General features: G+C 37.3%; 1 protein-coding gene across 1 annotated transcript in view; it reads left to right on the top strand.

Annotated features, from left to right (window-relative positions):
• The first annotated feature begins 7,048 nt into the window (after positions 1–7,048).
• Positions 7,049–14,942, top strand: part of LOC145784110 (uncharacterized) — a 48,385-nt gene continuing 40,491 nt past the window's right edge. The window contains exon 1 of the mRNA XM_082595863.1: positions 7,049–7,294. Within this exon, the coding sequence (XP_082451989.1) occupies positions 7,129–7,294 (166 nt within the window). The 5' untranslated portion in view covers positions 7,049–7,128. The remainder of the gene's footprint in view (positions 7,295–14,942) is intronic.

Here is a 14,942-nt window from a genome sequence, read left to right as displayed (position 1 = left end):
AAAAAACTCTAACTTTATTACTCATTAAATAAATAAAATAAAAAATTGGGCTGTAGGCTGCTTCCGCGTAGTATCGAACTCATTCCCTCTGGAGCTTTTTAAATTTCTGGAATCTGAGAATTTCTCTGGGTAATTTTCCGTTTGTCATAATTTTCCATTCTTCATTAAACTTTTGCGTCGTTCGACAAACACGGTCACATCCTCTTATGATGAACGGAAAATTATCCAGAGAAATTCTTAAATTAAAGAAAATTAAAAAACTCTAACTTTATTACTCATATTTGAAAAGACAAAAAAATTGGGCTGTAGGCTACTCAAATTTAAAATTAACCACAAAATTTTAGTTAAAATTTAAAAAAAAAACGCTTCCGCGTAGTATCAAACTCCTTCCCTCTGGAGCACCAGCTCGATACGTATCCTACGCGCCACAGAATCAGTTGAACACAAGTGTTGAATTTAGAAGTTATATAGGCACTCTTCTCGTCTTTTGCTTTGAAAGAGAAAAAAATGCCTATATACTATATAGTGACGTCATGACCGGTCCAATAGTGTTTCAGATTCAAAGACCGGCGCCGGTCAAATAGCCACTGCCCAATAAAAAAGTGTGGCACAAAATACAGGTGGAAGCAACTGGGTCATTCCATGTCAACTCAACAGGTTTTTGGAAAAGTGCAAGCTCGACCCTCTTAGATTTTCTTGAAATTCACACTTAAGTTTCATATTGATGTATTTTGAACACAAAAAAAATTTCAGCTCATTATCTCAAGACGTTTAGAAATTACAGCCCTTCAAAGTCACCAAGGTCCCTCAAAATGCGTTCGCATGTAAATTTTCCTCCATGTTTGGGTCTTCACAAGTTTTCATGTAAAGCATTTACAAATCTGAAATTTGGTATTCTGATTAACCCTTTACACGCCAACGTTCCCAAAATGGGAACATGGGGTTGAACTCGCCCACAGCTTTACACAGACCTCATTTAAAAATGTTCTGTTTTGGATATTGTTGTTGAATGCTTATTGTTTCAGATGCATTTGTTGAAAAAATAATATTTGCAAAATCTTTCCTTTATGAAAGCGATGGATTTAGTCAAAAATCACATTTTTCATCTTTCGAAAAAAAGTGCTTCTCGAAAACACAAATGAAACTTTTTTTCGAAATATTTGCGTTTTTTATGTGAGAATATTACTAATAACTTGTTTCCCCTACCATTTGTTTCGTTATGTTTAGCATTTTTCTTCTCATAATTAAATTCATACGATGTTCCCAAAATGGGAACGTTGGCAACATGTGATACACAAATAACGGAGTTTATCTCAAAAAAGTTCTCACTACTTTTACCAAGATAACATTTTCACAGCTTGATGCTGTCACAGCTTGATGTTTTCACAGCTTGATCTTAAGCAAAAAACACTTCTATGACTTCTATCGAAGAAACGGAAAGAGCTTGCAGATGGCGAAAAAAAGACAAAGCATCACTAAGCGACCCGAAAGAACTGCATCCATCCGATAAGGTTCAAGCTCATGGAGGGAAAAGCATGTTTGAGATATTTTCTCTGTTCTTTACTGATGACATGTTCTCTTTACTCGTAGAGCTAACAAGCTTATATACAAGGAGAGACAAGAATAGGATAAACTTCAAAGTTGATGAGGTTGATATGAGAAAACTTATTGGCTTACTAATTACTGTCAGTGGTTACCTCAGTCTTCTATCAGAAAATGACTATTGGTGCACAGCAGATGGCATGGAGGCACCAATATTTTCTAAGACCATAAGCAGAGACCGTTTTCGCAATATAAAAGCGTACTTGCACCTGGCTGGTAATCACAATCTAGCTCAGTCTAAAATGGCCAAGGTACAGCCGCTGTTAGATCTGCTAAGGTCAAATTGTCAACAATTTGGTACATTTTACCACTTAGGCAGTTACTAACCATTGACGAATCGATGGTTCCTTATCGAGGACTACACAGTGCAAAACAATATATAAAAGGAAAGCCAGTAAAGTTTGGTTACAAGTTACGGATGTTGTGTAGCTCCGATGGTTATCCCTACAACTTCGAAATCTACTGCGGTAAAGACGAAAGAAGAGCTGAACCTTTGGGAGCACACGTAGTTGAGACAATGCTGTCATGTGTTGCCGACAATGACCAACATATTACTCTCTTTGACAATTTTTTCACAAGCCATCAACTACTGTACTTATTGATCTTGCTGGAGAAAGCATCAGAGCATGTGGTACATTTGGAGAGAACAGGACCGGTTCCTGTCCTCTCTCCAGTGAGAAAACCTTCCAGAAAAAGCCTAGAGGAGAATTTGATTACTGATCAGACGGCATTGTAATTTGTGCCAGATGGAACGATAATTGTGCTGTCGCTGTTGCAAGCAATTACTGCGGTGTAGCACCAATTCAAACAATTCAACGAAAAGTAAAACATAAGGGAAAATCAGTGACACAACCATTTATGATTGCTATGTACAATCAGGGAATGGGGGGTGTGGATGTATATGACAGGTTGCTATCTTCTTATCTTCTTACGACTTCGATTGAAAAAATGGTGGTGGAATCTTTTTGCCCATATTGTCAACCTTTCAATTGTAGCTGCCTTCCGTTTTAATTATCACGGAAAACAATGTTCTAAAAACCACCTTAAGTTCAGGCGCGAGATTGCTCGGTCATTGGTGAAAGTGGAGAAACTAAGCCGTCGACTTAGGAAACCTACTGCACCTCCGTCTGCAACAGTGCGATTCGACTCGTTGAATCATTTTCTTGTATCATCGTCACAAGGAAGATGTGTATTGTAAAAAAAAATACAAGGTTGCAATGCACAAAACGCGAAAAACGGATGCATACGTTATGCAGTGACGTATACCACCAAAAATAAAGTTAGTGACAGGGTATATAGTTGTAGAAAGTACAGTTACATGGTAGAAAGTACAGTGGTAGAAAGTACATTTGTTGTTTGTGGATCTCTTAAACGTGTGTACTTTTGTTTATTGTCTTTTTCAATGCTATTGTATCGAATAAAGTAGGCTACCCAAGCTTACGTCGTATTCAAATACAAAACACGTTACGATATGTTTTGGTACCTTTACATGCCAACGTTCCCATTTTGGGAACATAATAAAAAACAAACAAAGAAATAAAAATTTTAAAATTTTTTCATAAAATATTCTTAGTTGGACTAAAAACCACAACATACAAAAAAATCACTAACAAATAACGAGAGATAGTCTTCGCCGCCTGTAAAGGGTTAAGAAGCAGCCCTAGTTTTCATATCTACCATCGAAATTGCTAATTTCAAATTAGTTTTAGATATAGAACCTTTCAAAAATTGAAATTTTTTACATTTGAAAAAATTACATCAATTTTTGATGACCGCTATCTCCCAAACCAATAGTCCCAGAACTACCATTTTGCATATTATTATTCTATACTAGTTGGTAATTAACCCCCATGAGACTTACACTAAAAAAATGTGAAATTATTGAAGTTTGGAGGGTGCAAAGATGAAGCGCGAGCAAAAAAGCGCAAAATGCACCATCTTGTGGTTAATATTTGACCCTGTGGACAGTCATTCAGGAAGTTGAAACTTTCAAAAAAAAATCTTCTTTGCCTAAGCTATAAACAGTTCAAGTTTCAAATATGTAACCCAACTCCTTCAATAGTAAATGCAGCTGTGAAATCATGAGTTTGACCATCACATGCAAAAGTCTTGGGGGTGTGAGGTAGTTACAGCTTACTTGGCAAACATGAAAATGTTTTGAATTTTGCTGAGGACACCCTTTTAAATTGTGAAGTTGTCAGAAAAAATAACTCCTTCAAAACATTTTTGAATTTGAAATTGATTTAGGGGTGGCCCTCTCCCCCTGAAGTTCTGCGCCCTCCCCCAAAATACCAAATCTTCATATCTCAAAAACTGCTGGAGCTAGAGATACAGTTTTTGTGTCAAAAGATGCAGAAAACATGATTTCCTATCTGCTTTCTGAACAGTGATTGTGTCTATCTTGAGTAGAAAAGCAGTTATTTCAAAAAACCTGTTTCGGGTATTCCAGCACAAAGCAGCGCTGAAGAAGTATTTTGGTCCAAGTTATTCAATGCACAAAGTTCATATACTAACTTGTATAGCTGGTTAGTTTCAAGGTAAAAATGAAACTAAACAAACAAGCAAGCAAACAAAGAAAAAAAAACAAATGAATCAGCAATAGGTAGTAGCAGCATCACATCAGAAGATGCTCTCACAACTCACGAATGAGTACTGGGTTCCATTCCTGGATATTTTGTGTATAATAAGTCCTCTACAGTTGCAAGGGCATGGTGGCAGACAGTACAGATTAAACACAATGGACTATGATCGAATTATGATTATTTTGCCATCACACTGCAAATGAATTGTAATGACTTGCCACAATCTTTTGTGTCCGTTACTTTACTTCCAGTGTTTAAATCTTATGTAAGATGTTCTGACTTGCAAATCTCAGTGTTAATTTGTTTTTTTTTATTCCTGGCCGGGGATGTCCTGTGACAAATATATCCTGTACACTTATGGAGTTATAATATTTTGCTGTGCAATATTCTTTGCCTCATACTGTTGAATGTGCTTTGCTAACTACAGTACCATACTTGCTTTGTTGTGTTAGTGCTGCTTTATTTTACTGTTACCAGCTCAATGTGCTATTGAGCAAGGCATTTAAAGATAATTATGTTGAAACACGGAAAAGCCATCTACCCGTTGTGATGGTTATGCCTGCTATGATCTTAAAAAGTCAACAGTAAATAGCAGAGATTCACAAAAACATGAAACAATACAACTCTCCTAGGTTTTGACTTAGTTATAGCTGCGAGTTGTGACCTATTACTGATTCATTTGACTTTTTTTTCTTTGTTTGCTTGCTTGTTTGTTTAGTTTCATGTTTATCTTGAAACTAACCAGTTATATACAAGTTAGTTTATGAACTTTGTGTATTGAATAGCTTGGACCACAATACTTGTTCAGAGCTGTTTTGTGCTAGAATACCCAAAACAAGTTTTTTTTTAAATAACTGCTTTTCTACTCAAGATAGACACAATCACTGTTCAGAAAGCAGATAGGAAATCATGTTTTCTGCATCTTTTGACACAAAAACTGTATCTCTAGCTCCAGCAGTTTTTGAGATATGAAGATTTGGTATTTTGGGGGAGGGCGCAGAACTTCAGGGGGAGAGGGCCACCCCTAAATCAATTTCAAATTCAAAAATGTTTTGAAGGAGTTATTTTTTCTGACAACTTCACAATTTAAAAGGGTGTCCTCAGCAAAATTCAAAACATTTTCATGTTTGCCAAGTAAGCTGTAACTACCTCACACCCCCAAGACTTTTGCATGTGATGGTCAAACTCATGATTTCACAGCTGCATTTACTATTGAAGGAGTTGGGTTACATATTTGAAACTTGAACTGTTTATAGCTTAGGCAAAGAAGATTTTTTTTTGAAAGTTTCAACTTCCTGAATGACTGTCCACAGGGTCAAATATTAACCACAAGATGGCGCATTTTGCGCTTTTTTGCTCGCGCTTCATCTTTGCACCCTCCAAACTTCAATAATTTCACATTTTTTTAGTGTAAGTCTCATGGGGGTTAATTACCAACTAGTATAGAATAATAATATGCAAAATGGTAGTTCTGGGACTATTGGTTTGGGAGATAGCGGACATCAAAAATTGATGTAATTTTTTCAAATGTAAAAAATTTCAATTTTTGAAAGGTTCTATATCTAAAACTAATTTGAAATTAGCAATTTCGATGGTAGATATGAAAACTAGGGCTGCTTCTTAATCAGAATACCAAATTTCAGATTTGTAAATGCTTTACATGAAAACTTGTGAAGACCCAAACATGGAGGAAAATTTACATGCGAATGCATTTTGAGGGACCTTGGTGACTTTGAAAGGCTGTAATTTCTAAACGTCTTGAGATAATGAGCTGAAATTTTTTTTGTGTTCATTATACATCAATACGAAACTTAAGTGTGAATTTCAAGAAAATCTAAGAGGGTCGAGCTTGCACACCCTGTTGAGTTGACATGGAATGACCCAACTACAAAACATCGACTCAACCGATTTGCATTAAAAAAGACTACATTTGAGTGGCGTCGAAAGAGGTCTTACTGGAACATGGATCGCGGACATGTGAGCTATCACACTTCTTGCCAAAAATGACCTGTTTAAAGGTATTAAATGTAGCTTTCTTGTCTTGTTGGAAGGAAGACAAAAGAAAAAGGTGCTTTGATCTTAAGTGACAATGACATATGTTGATTGTTGAATGTAGCCTCAGAGGCTATATTTGCAATATAATAAGAATAGCCGCTGCATATAATTTACTACACTTACCAAGAGTGCATGTATTGTGCTTTGACAAGATAAAAGTGGATAGTTGTTTTCATCGCCCGATTCGGTCTGTGCACTTTTTTGACAGCTTTTGTACACGGACATCATAGCAGTGTGGTTACGACATGGAGTGGACCACCAATGGAAGTGTTTCATTTGACGTTAATTTTCTACTAGCGGGTGATTATTAGCTTCACCAATCACCAGAGCCTTGTTAGCCTACTGGAAACATGTTCGAGAATTTTTTTGTCTGCATTACGTTGTCCACAAATACACAATTGAATTACCCATAAGTAATGTGAGATATTAGGTACAGACAATTGCAGTGGGTAATGAGGGTCTGCTACTATTCGGTGAGTCTGATTTGGTGAGTCCGATTCGGTGAGTTCCTAACCTCTAACCCCTAACCCTAAAACGGCAATGATAATTAGGCTACGGTACTTGATAATTTAAAAAAAAAAATTGAAAAAATCACCGAATAGGGATCGGACTCACCGAAACGGGCCATTTCGGGGTAATAGGTATGAAGCCTTAGAAAAGACTTTTTCCGTGGTTATACTGGTAACTTCATTTACAACATTATAAATGCAACCATTTCCTAAAAAAGTTAATTGCTGGGTAAGATGTTGCGAGTTGTTAACATGAAAATAGTTTTGCATGTTTTAAGATAATTATTCTAAAAAAAGCTTACATATTATATATATATTTTGTTCATTAGTTAAAAATGGTGTTATAACTTCATAAATTTTATGAACTGGAAGTCATCAATATGTCTTCTATTCACTACAAGTTTTCAAGCAGTACTGAATTCAAGCATGTTACCTTCGATGGCCTCAGCATATCTTTGTTGGATCTCAAAAGAGCAATCATGGAAAAACAAAAATTAAAAAGTACAGAGTTGGATCTGCATATAACTAATGCTAACACTTTGCAAGGTATTTAAACTATTTTTAAATGTTTTTCTGCAGTTAAGTGTAGCAAGAATTAATTGCGATAGACGGATGTTTCATGAGGCGGGCTCATCAGTGCTGCAGCACTAATTCATGCCACAGAGTACTCGACTGGTGTTTTTGCAACTCAATTGTGATATTCTTGTATTGTATTCTTATATTCTTGTAGTGATACAATTGTGATACTCCTGTAGTAGTAACTCAGGGGTCACCAACCTTTTTTGCATGCGGGCCATTTTGGCACTAAGAAGAGCTGTGGCAGGCCGCACTAATGAAATTTTAGGTAATAAAACTGACTCTTATGCCAGAAAAGAACGTGTCCAGCGTTACATGTTGTTAATATTTGTCTTAGAACACCGCCGCAACAAAATATACCGCCACAACAAAATTAGTCAAACAATGCTACTGCTGGCCAAGCTCCTTTAACACTGTTTGTGCCGCCTACGCGAAATCACGTAGTATTGTAACGCCCCATGATGTCACAATGCCCCAAAAGGGCTTGCTGTGTTGCCAGTCTTGGGGTTTGAGAGTTTTTTTTATTTTTTTAACCCCAAAAACGATTTTATACTCATTGATCCCCTTTAAAAAGTGAAAGTACAAATTATCCGCCAGAGGAGCTGCAGAGTTCCTTGTCGTTTCCATGGCAAACTGCAATTTTAGGTCCAGACAGCTTAGACGTTTTTTTTATAGGCTACACAACTGCGCTGTATTCAGGTAATGATTCTGGATAGTGCTGCTGTGTAAGTTTTTTCTTAATTTCAATAAGATCATAAATAATTTAAGTTTTAGTTAGATGTAGGCTAGTTGTCGTTTAGGCTCGGCAGGTAGCATAGCCTAGTTACCGCACTGGTAGCCTAGTCACCGTACTGGTAGCCTAGTTATCCCCACCAGCAGAAATTGCCGTTTTTATATCGTTTCAACGTCGCTAAACGTTGAAATCGTGTAGAAAAGGGAACTTTTGCAGACTAGGATACGTTGAAGCTGAGAAGCATTTACAGAAGCCCTTCCATTAGTTCCAAGAACCCAGTTAGCCTAACAGTTCATTGTTACATTATTTCAACGTCTGAATACATTGAATCACCCAGTTGACCTATCGTTTTTCTTTACATTGATTTCATGTCTGAATGGGTTGTATCTATGTAAAAATGAACTGATTTGCTGACTGGCGCGACGATTGTAAATGCAATATGCTGCTTCACCGATCAGTCGCAACGCCGATTTGCACCAAATCTTCAAAGAGTGTTAACAACACTTTTGACTTATTTACCAATGCCTAATAAACGAGGCCACTTGTTTTGCGCACTTATAGCGAGGCCAGCGGTTTCATCAGAATATTCATCGCCAAGCAAGAGTGGTGTTGTCACGTCGCTTCACAAAAGATATCTTGCCATTAACAGTTTCAGTAAACAAGGAAATGTTTGACACATAGCAATACAGGCAACAATAGTGACCTGCAAACATATCAGCGAAAAGTAGGCTCCAATAACAAGGATAAAGAAACCAGGCACCATAAAACAAACGCTTGTGGAAATCACCGAAAAAACGTTTCTATTGTAACTCATGAACAGTGTTCCTTCTAAAAAAGCATTGAGTTAGTTTTTCATCCTTTTTGTGAGAGTCTATAAAACCTACGTTTCTTTGATTATAGACAACTGTCACTTGCGGGTGCTTATCAGCATGGCAAGAATTGTTGATTAACAAGATTTTGCAGTACTAAGCTAAATATTTTCACAATACAACCAGAAAAAGTCTTTAAATTTATATATAATATTTTGCCAATTTATTATAAATCGAGTTGGCACACCGACCTTTTTTGCCAACAAAAACTTGCATAAAGGGAACACTGCTCGTGAAACACAATAATGGTGAAACGCACATTAGTGTTTACATGACATTTGCAAACTTAAAATAAGCAACCTTATGCTCACAGTGTGGCTGGACATCGCATTAGAACAACTTTAAGCGACCTCCACTTAGAACTACAATCTGATTGGTCGGTCGGTGGAATCGTATACAAAGCGAAAATATGCTTCTCGGAAAGTATTTTTTGCCTTCATGCTCTTTAACTCCTCAAGAAAAGTATTTTTGGTTATACTTGTACGCAGATACCTTCCACGGGCAGCACATAACAGCGTGGCAGGCCGCATGTGGGCCGCCAGTTGGTGACCCCTGTTCTAACTAGTAAGCAGATTAGTATGTCTACCCAACCAATATTGGACTTTTCTACTTTTTAAGAAAATTATTGAAGCATTCAAAACCGATTTTATTGCAAAAGAATTATCTGATGTCACATTGTCACAGCTGCAAATAATAGTTTTAAGGAATTATTGAAAATAATGCAACAATAAATTAATGCAAAACTTTAATCGATAGACTTTGGCTTTCATTGGTCAACACAAACCAGGGGTCGGCATCCTTTTTCCAACAGCAGGCCAAAGCCCAACTTTACATGGTTTTGACGGGACATAGCCTACTAATACTAGTTTTAATAGATTCATAACTCCAAGGCATTGACATATTGCCTTCAAAATATCGGTTCCTGTAGTAATAGGCTACCCTTGACAGAAAGCAGCTAGACAATTTATTCAACACCAAAATCTTTGTTTACTCCACGCACAATTACTGCCATCTCAGCTATCGCCATTGGGAAGAACTATAGATCTGTAATAATAATGAATATATAATTTACAAAATAAAAGGTTCCTCTCTCTCGAACTTTTTGCTAGATTTTATATTTTTAGATATCTCTTCTTTTCATCAATTAAGGTTCTTACTAAAATACTTTTATCTGAAAAATAGTTTGTTTTTTCTCTGCACGTTTGTTTCTAATAATGTCCATCTCCATCATATATAATATCACAGCAATAACGCCTAACAGCACAGAAACTGAACAGCCGGCAGCCTCAAGCTAAACCAAAGAGCCACTTTAAAAAACCACTCACTAAAAAAAAAAAAAAAATAAAAGAAAAACCACTCACTGACTTCAACACCATTCGTCATAGCACATGACTAGGGAACTGTGTTCCGAAAGCTAGTGTAATTTGATATTGCCAAAAAGAACCCGCAGCATCAGGCTATAACAGATCGTTTGGCATTCAAGACTTAAATGCTGAGCAACAAATCTCATTGAACAACATTGTCCAGTTTATAGTGGATGTCTATGCCCCATCATTTTTTGAAATATATTTCAATCCAAGCGCCATTCAAGGACCAAAAGTGGTGTTGAACATCAGGGATTTCATTAAAGCATCAACAGCATCATCACCTGCAAATAACTGTTTCATTGACCATGCTGCTACTTGGCTAAATCCAAAAACAGCTGCACTTGGAGTTTTATAAGCAGACATGGATATAACTCGTTTGGCTGCTCGTAACCCTGACACCAAGACTTTACTGTGGTCAAACCGACCACTTGCTGCATTCTGAATGCTTCGTCTGCAACTTCACCTTGTCTAACCAGAGGAATTAAAGCCGATTGGTTGGCTTTCTGCAACAGCAATACTTGTTGTGAAAGATTAACTGGGTGTATGAAAGATGTCTTGGTTAAGAAAATGCTGCATGATGATCAAGACATAGATCACAAATTGCAAGGATATATATCAATCATGCTTATTACCTTGATTGACATTCTTTTGGTTATGCCATTTTTTGAAGTGTTGGTGCAAAAATGTTTTCGTTAAGTAAAATAAATGTTAAATAAAAATATGTTGCTATTTGTCTGGTCATACAAGGCAGAAATTGCAAATAAATAGTGATAAACCATGGAAATATCACATTTTGGCTATTATCTAAAAAAATAAAAGGTTTAGACCCATAGTTCCTCTTGAAGTAATATATAAACTTGGCTATTCCGAGTGTTTTGTCACTAATTTTAGCTCTTCACGACATTTGTAGCCAGAGTTAGACCAAATTCGTGAAATCGGGCCCGATTGCCATGGAAACGGGCTGTGGGGCTTGCTAAAACGACAAAATTTTTCAAAAAAATTTTTGTCATTCTTTTAGTTAGACCATTTGGCATTAGAAAATTGCTAACCAAACATAACTTTTTTTTTTGTTACACCCTAACGATCATGCTGCTTAAAGCGAAACTCATTCAAATATATAATATATGATATATATCTTATTCTTTTCCCAAATTTGCCATCAGTAAAACATCCATCATTGCAACGATTTCTTGTTTTTTTCTTCTATTAATTGTGCTACCAAGATGGACGACAAGTGGCTCCTCGGGTCCTCGTGTCCCATCCTGTGAATAACATCTGCACCCAAGCAGATGCCAAATGAAACTTGTCAACTAAGAGCCTCCAGCCGGACGGCACAGCTGCAGGGGGCAATGGACAAGTTCAGACGCATCACCATCCTGCAGTTCAACAAAAAAGGCTTAACCACACACAAGATCAAACTTGTGGAGCAGCTTCCCATACCAATCGGGCACTCATCATCCTCTTCCAGGAGACCCACTGCAACTCTGGAGATAGTCTATTTATCCCCAATTACACGCTACCCGGGTCTACCCTAAGCAGGAAGCACGGCATTGTCACGTTTGTGCATGAGAGCCTGAAGTGGACCTTTGTCAATCAATCTCCGACTGATGCCGAGATTGAATGGGGGGAGTGCATATATTATGTATCTCTGACTATAACAATGTCAATGTGTACTAGCCCCCACGTTCACGAATGTTGCCATCATCACTTCCAATGTTCCACTCCCCCAGTCTCTCTGGTGGCGAACTGCCAGCACATCGACACAAGCAGCAACTGAGGCTCACTGGCTGACTGGGCCACAAATCGTCTTGCCCACCTTTTCAATCCAAAGGAACCAGCCATTTTTCACTCTGGTCGATGGGAAACAGGGACAAACTCTGACTGGAGTGGCTGGATGCAACTCAAGCTGCAAAGCATGCAGGATCATCCACATTCCACAACCTCACTGGGTGCTCAGTAATCTCCCCTGGTCAGTGTCCCGTTTCTGCAAACACCACCGTTTCCCAGTTAGGACAATACGGGTTGACAAGACAAAGACCGCAAGGCATCATGTCTTGTGGGTCTGCTACTATTCGGCGAGTCCGATTCGACTAGTCCGATTCTGCGAGTTCCCTATTCGGCGAGAGCCTTTTTCGGCAAGTGCCCTATTCGGCAAGTTTTTGAAATTTTTGAAAGGAAATTATCGGGTACCGTAGCCTAATTATAATTGCCGTTTTTACATAGTTTTAACGTCGCTAAACGTTAAACGTCGCTAAACGTTAAACGCAGAAAGGAATAAAAATAAAATGTTTGAACTATTAAATTAAAATTCGTCATGTCAGTTCAGTTGTTTTTATTTCTGACCATCATATGAAAAACAATACACGTCAACATAGCAAAGGTGTAAAAAAGGTAGAAGCGACAAAACGCGAACGTTAAAACGTGCTTGTGACCGAAGTAAGTTATTGAGTTGAAAGAAACATACGCGCCGACTTCAGGGGGGGCCGGCGCCCCCCGTAAATTTATGGTTGAGGGGCAACAAAAATGGTGATGACAAGTGGTGTTTCAAATATAAAACACTTCGCGAAGGAGATTTAGATAATTTAAACGGACTTAAAGAATGCCGAAAGCAAGAAAAGCCTACGTTGCTCTTGCCCGCAAAACAGCAGCTTGCATGGCTATCTCATACGGTATGGAAATTTCAAAGTAGATGGTAGAGTACTGCTGGAATAGTCACGTAACTATTCACTGCAATATTAAGTAAACCAGCTAAATTAGACGCGCTATTTTCAACGAGGTCTTCCCGCTGTGAGATCAATTATGATTCAACAGAACGCATTGTTTTGTTCGCAATGTGTGAGAATTAAATCGAAAACTGATAAAAGAAAAGGTGTTTAATGGTCTTGGTCGCAGATATTGCCTGCAATAACGACGTCTCTTACCGCTATTATCACCTAGCCAACCTGACATCATTGTTTTATGCGGCCGCTAAGGTTTGACATCGACTTTAACGATCATGGAATGTCACGTAATAATAAGAACGATTATATGCTACACGCAAAAATAAAAAAATGATCTCCTCTTTCTGTTTTGTCTCGTGAGCTTTGCATATTGCTAAACAAGTGCATAAAGTTTAGAATTGACAAGAAATCATTGAATTTGAAAATTAAGTTTGAATCACTGCAAATAAACGTATTCATAACTTTCACTTAAGCCGACGCGATTTCACAATCCGTAATCTACGTCGACAATGATTTTTAGTGCGTTCATTTGGAAAATTGCTGAGCTGGAGATAACAGCTTGTCCCGTGTTAGTTGAACTTGTCTTTTTGAGGTGAAAATCACTTGCGAACATCTCGACCTTTACTCGAGTATAGCCTACTGTATTCAATAAAAGACTATAAAGGCTTTCGATAAAAAACAGAAGAGAAAATACTTCGCCGTTGTCAACGCTTTAAAAGTAAGTAGGGTCATTCCATTATATTTCAGGTCATGGAAAAACCAATACTCTTGGAAATGTTTCATACTTTGGCAGTAAGTTCACAATCATTAACTGAGCACAGCAAAAAAAAAATTTTGAAATTGACCAAGTGGTTTAGAAGTTGTGGGGGTTTGAAATTCACCACCTGACAGGGGCATCGTGCCCCCCAAAAATTCAAGTTTTGCTAATATCTCGTAATTTATAGCTAAAAAAACAACCAAAATATGTAGAATACCATTTTTGGGGGCAAGGAATCTGAATTTCCTGTCAAAATTGGTGAAAATATATCATTTATAGATGAAAACAACGTTTCAAAAATTTGGGGGGGGATAACTTTGGGGGGTGCTTTGGCCATGTAGCCATGACCAAACTCAAAATTTTTTTTTCTGAAATTAGTTACCTGTTCATGTTATGTCTTTATGATAAGTTATTTTAGTTGTTCCATCTGTTTTTTGAGAAGGACTGCAGTTTAAAACTGATACTCAGTTTGGCAAAATTCCAATTTCTTTGACATGAAGTTTTGGCATTTTTGAAACAGCAAATTGCAATGTCTGTCATCTGACAGTGATTTGTTTCAATCCATATGATCAAAAAAGTTAAAAGTATAATCAAATCCCATAGGTACAGCTTAGAAATTATTGAGTGAGGATTAAGCAGTAAAAAATACACCAAATTGCACATCAGTCTAGTTAAAAAGTTTTTCAAGTTTGTTCAGTTCTTGCGAGCTAAAAGTGTAACTTCTACCATTGGATGTAACCATTGGATGTAGAAGGTGGAGTTAGTTTCAAAAGTGCAGAAGTGGGTGGCATCCAGCATATCCTCTTTTCCAAACCAAACTGTATAACAACTCCTTTCCTGCTGAATAATAAAAACATCATAGCCAGGCAGTTTTCTACTTCAATGAAAAGTTAGTTCAGAAATGATAAGGGTGCAGGTGCTGGTTTGATAAGAAACGGTAGTAAAATCTTGATCAGACTAGCTGTGTGAAATCAGCTGAATAATAAAACATTGGTAGTTTGACACATAAAACAATTCTTAAAGAAATGGACCAGAATATGGCTGAACCCTGCAAATATTGTGACAAAGCATCAGTTATGTTTCAATTATTTTCATTTTTTCGATATATATGGGATTATGGGTTGATATTTTCTAAGTTAAATACTTTGGTTTATGCAAAACTTACATCAATC

Source organism: Aplidium turbinatum, chromosome 15 (genome assembly GCF_918807975.1).
Source record: "Aplidium turbinatum chromosome 15, kaAplTurb1.1, whole genome shotgun sequence".
NCBI classification, from domain to species: domain Eukaryota; kingdom Metazoa; phylum Chordata; class Ascidiacea; order Aplousobranchia; family Polyclinidae; genus Aplidium; species Aplidium turbinatum.
Note: the sequence above shows the minus strand (reverse complement) of the source record. Positions and strands in the feature narration are given on the sequence as shown.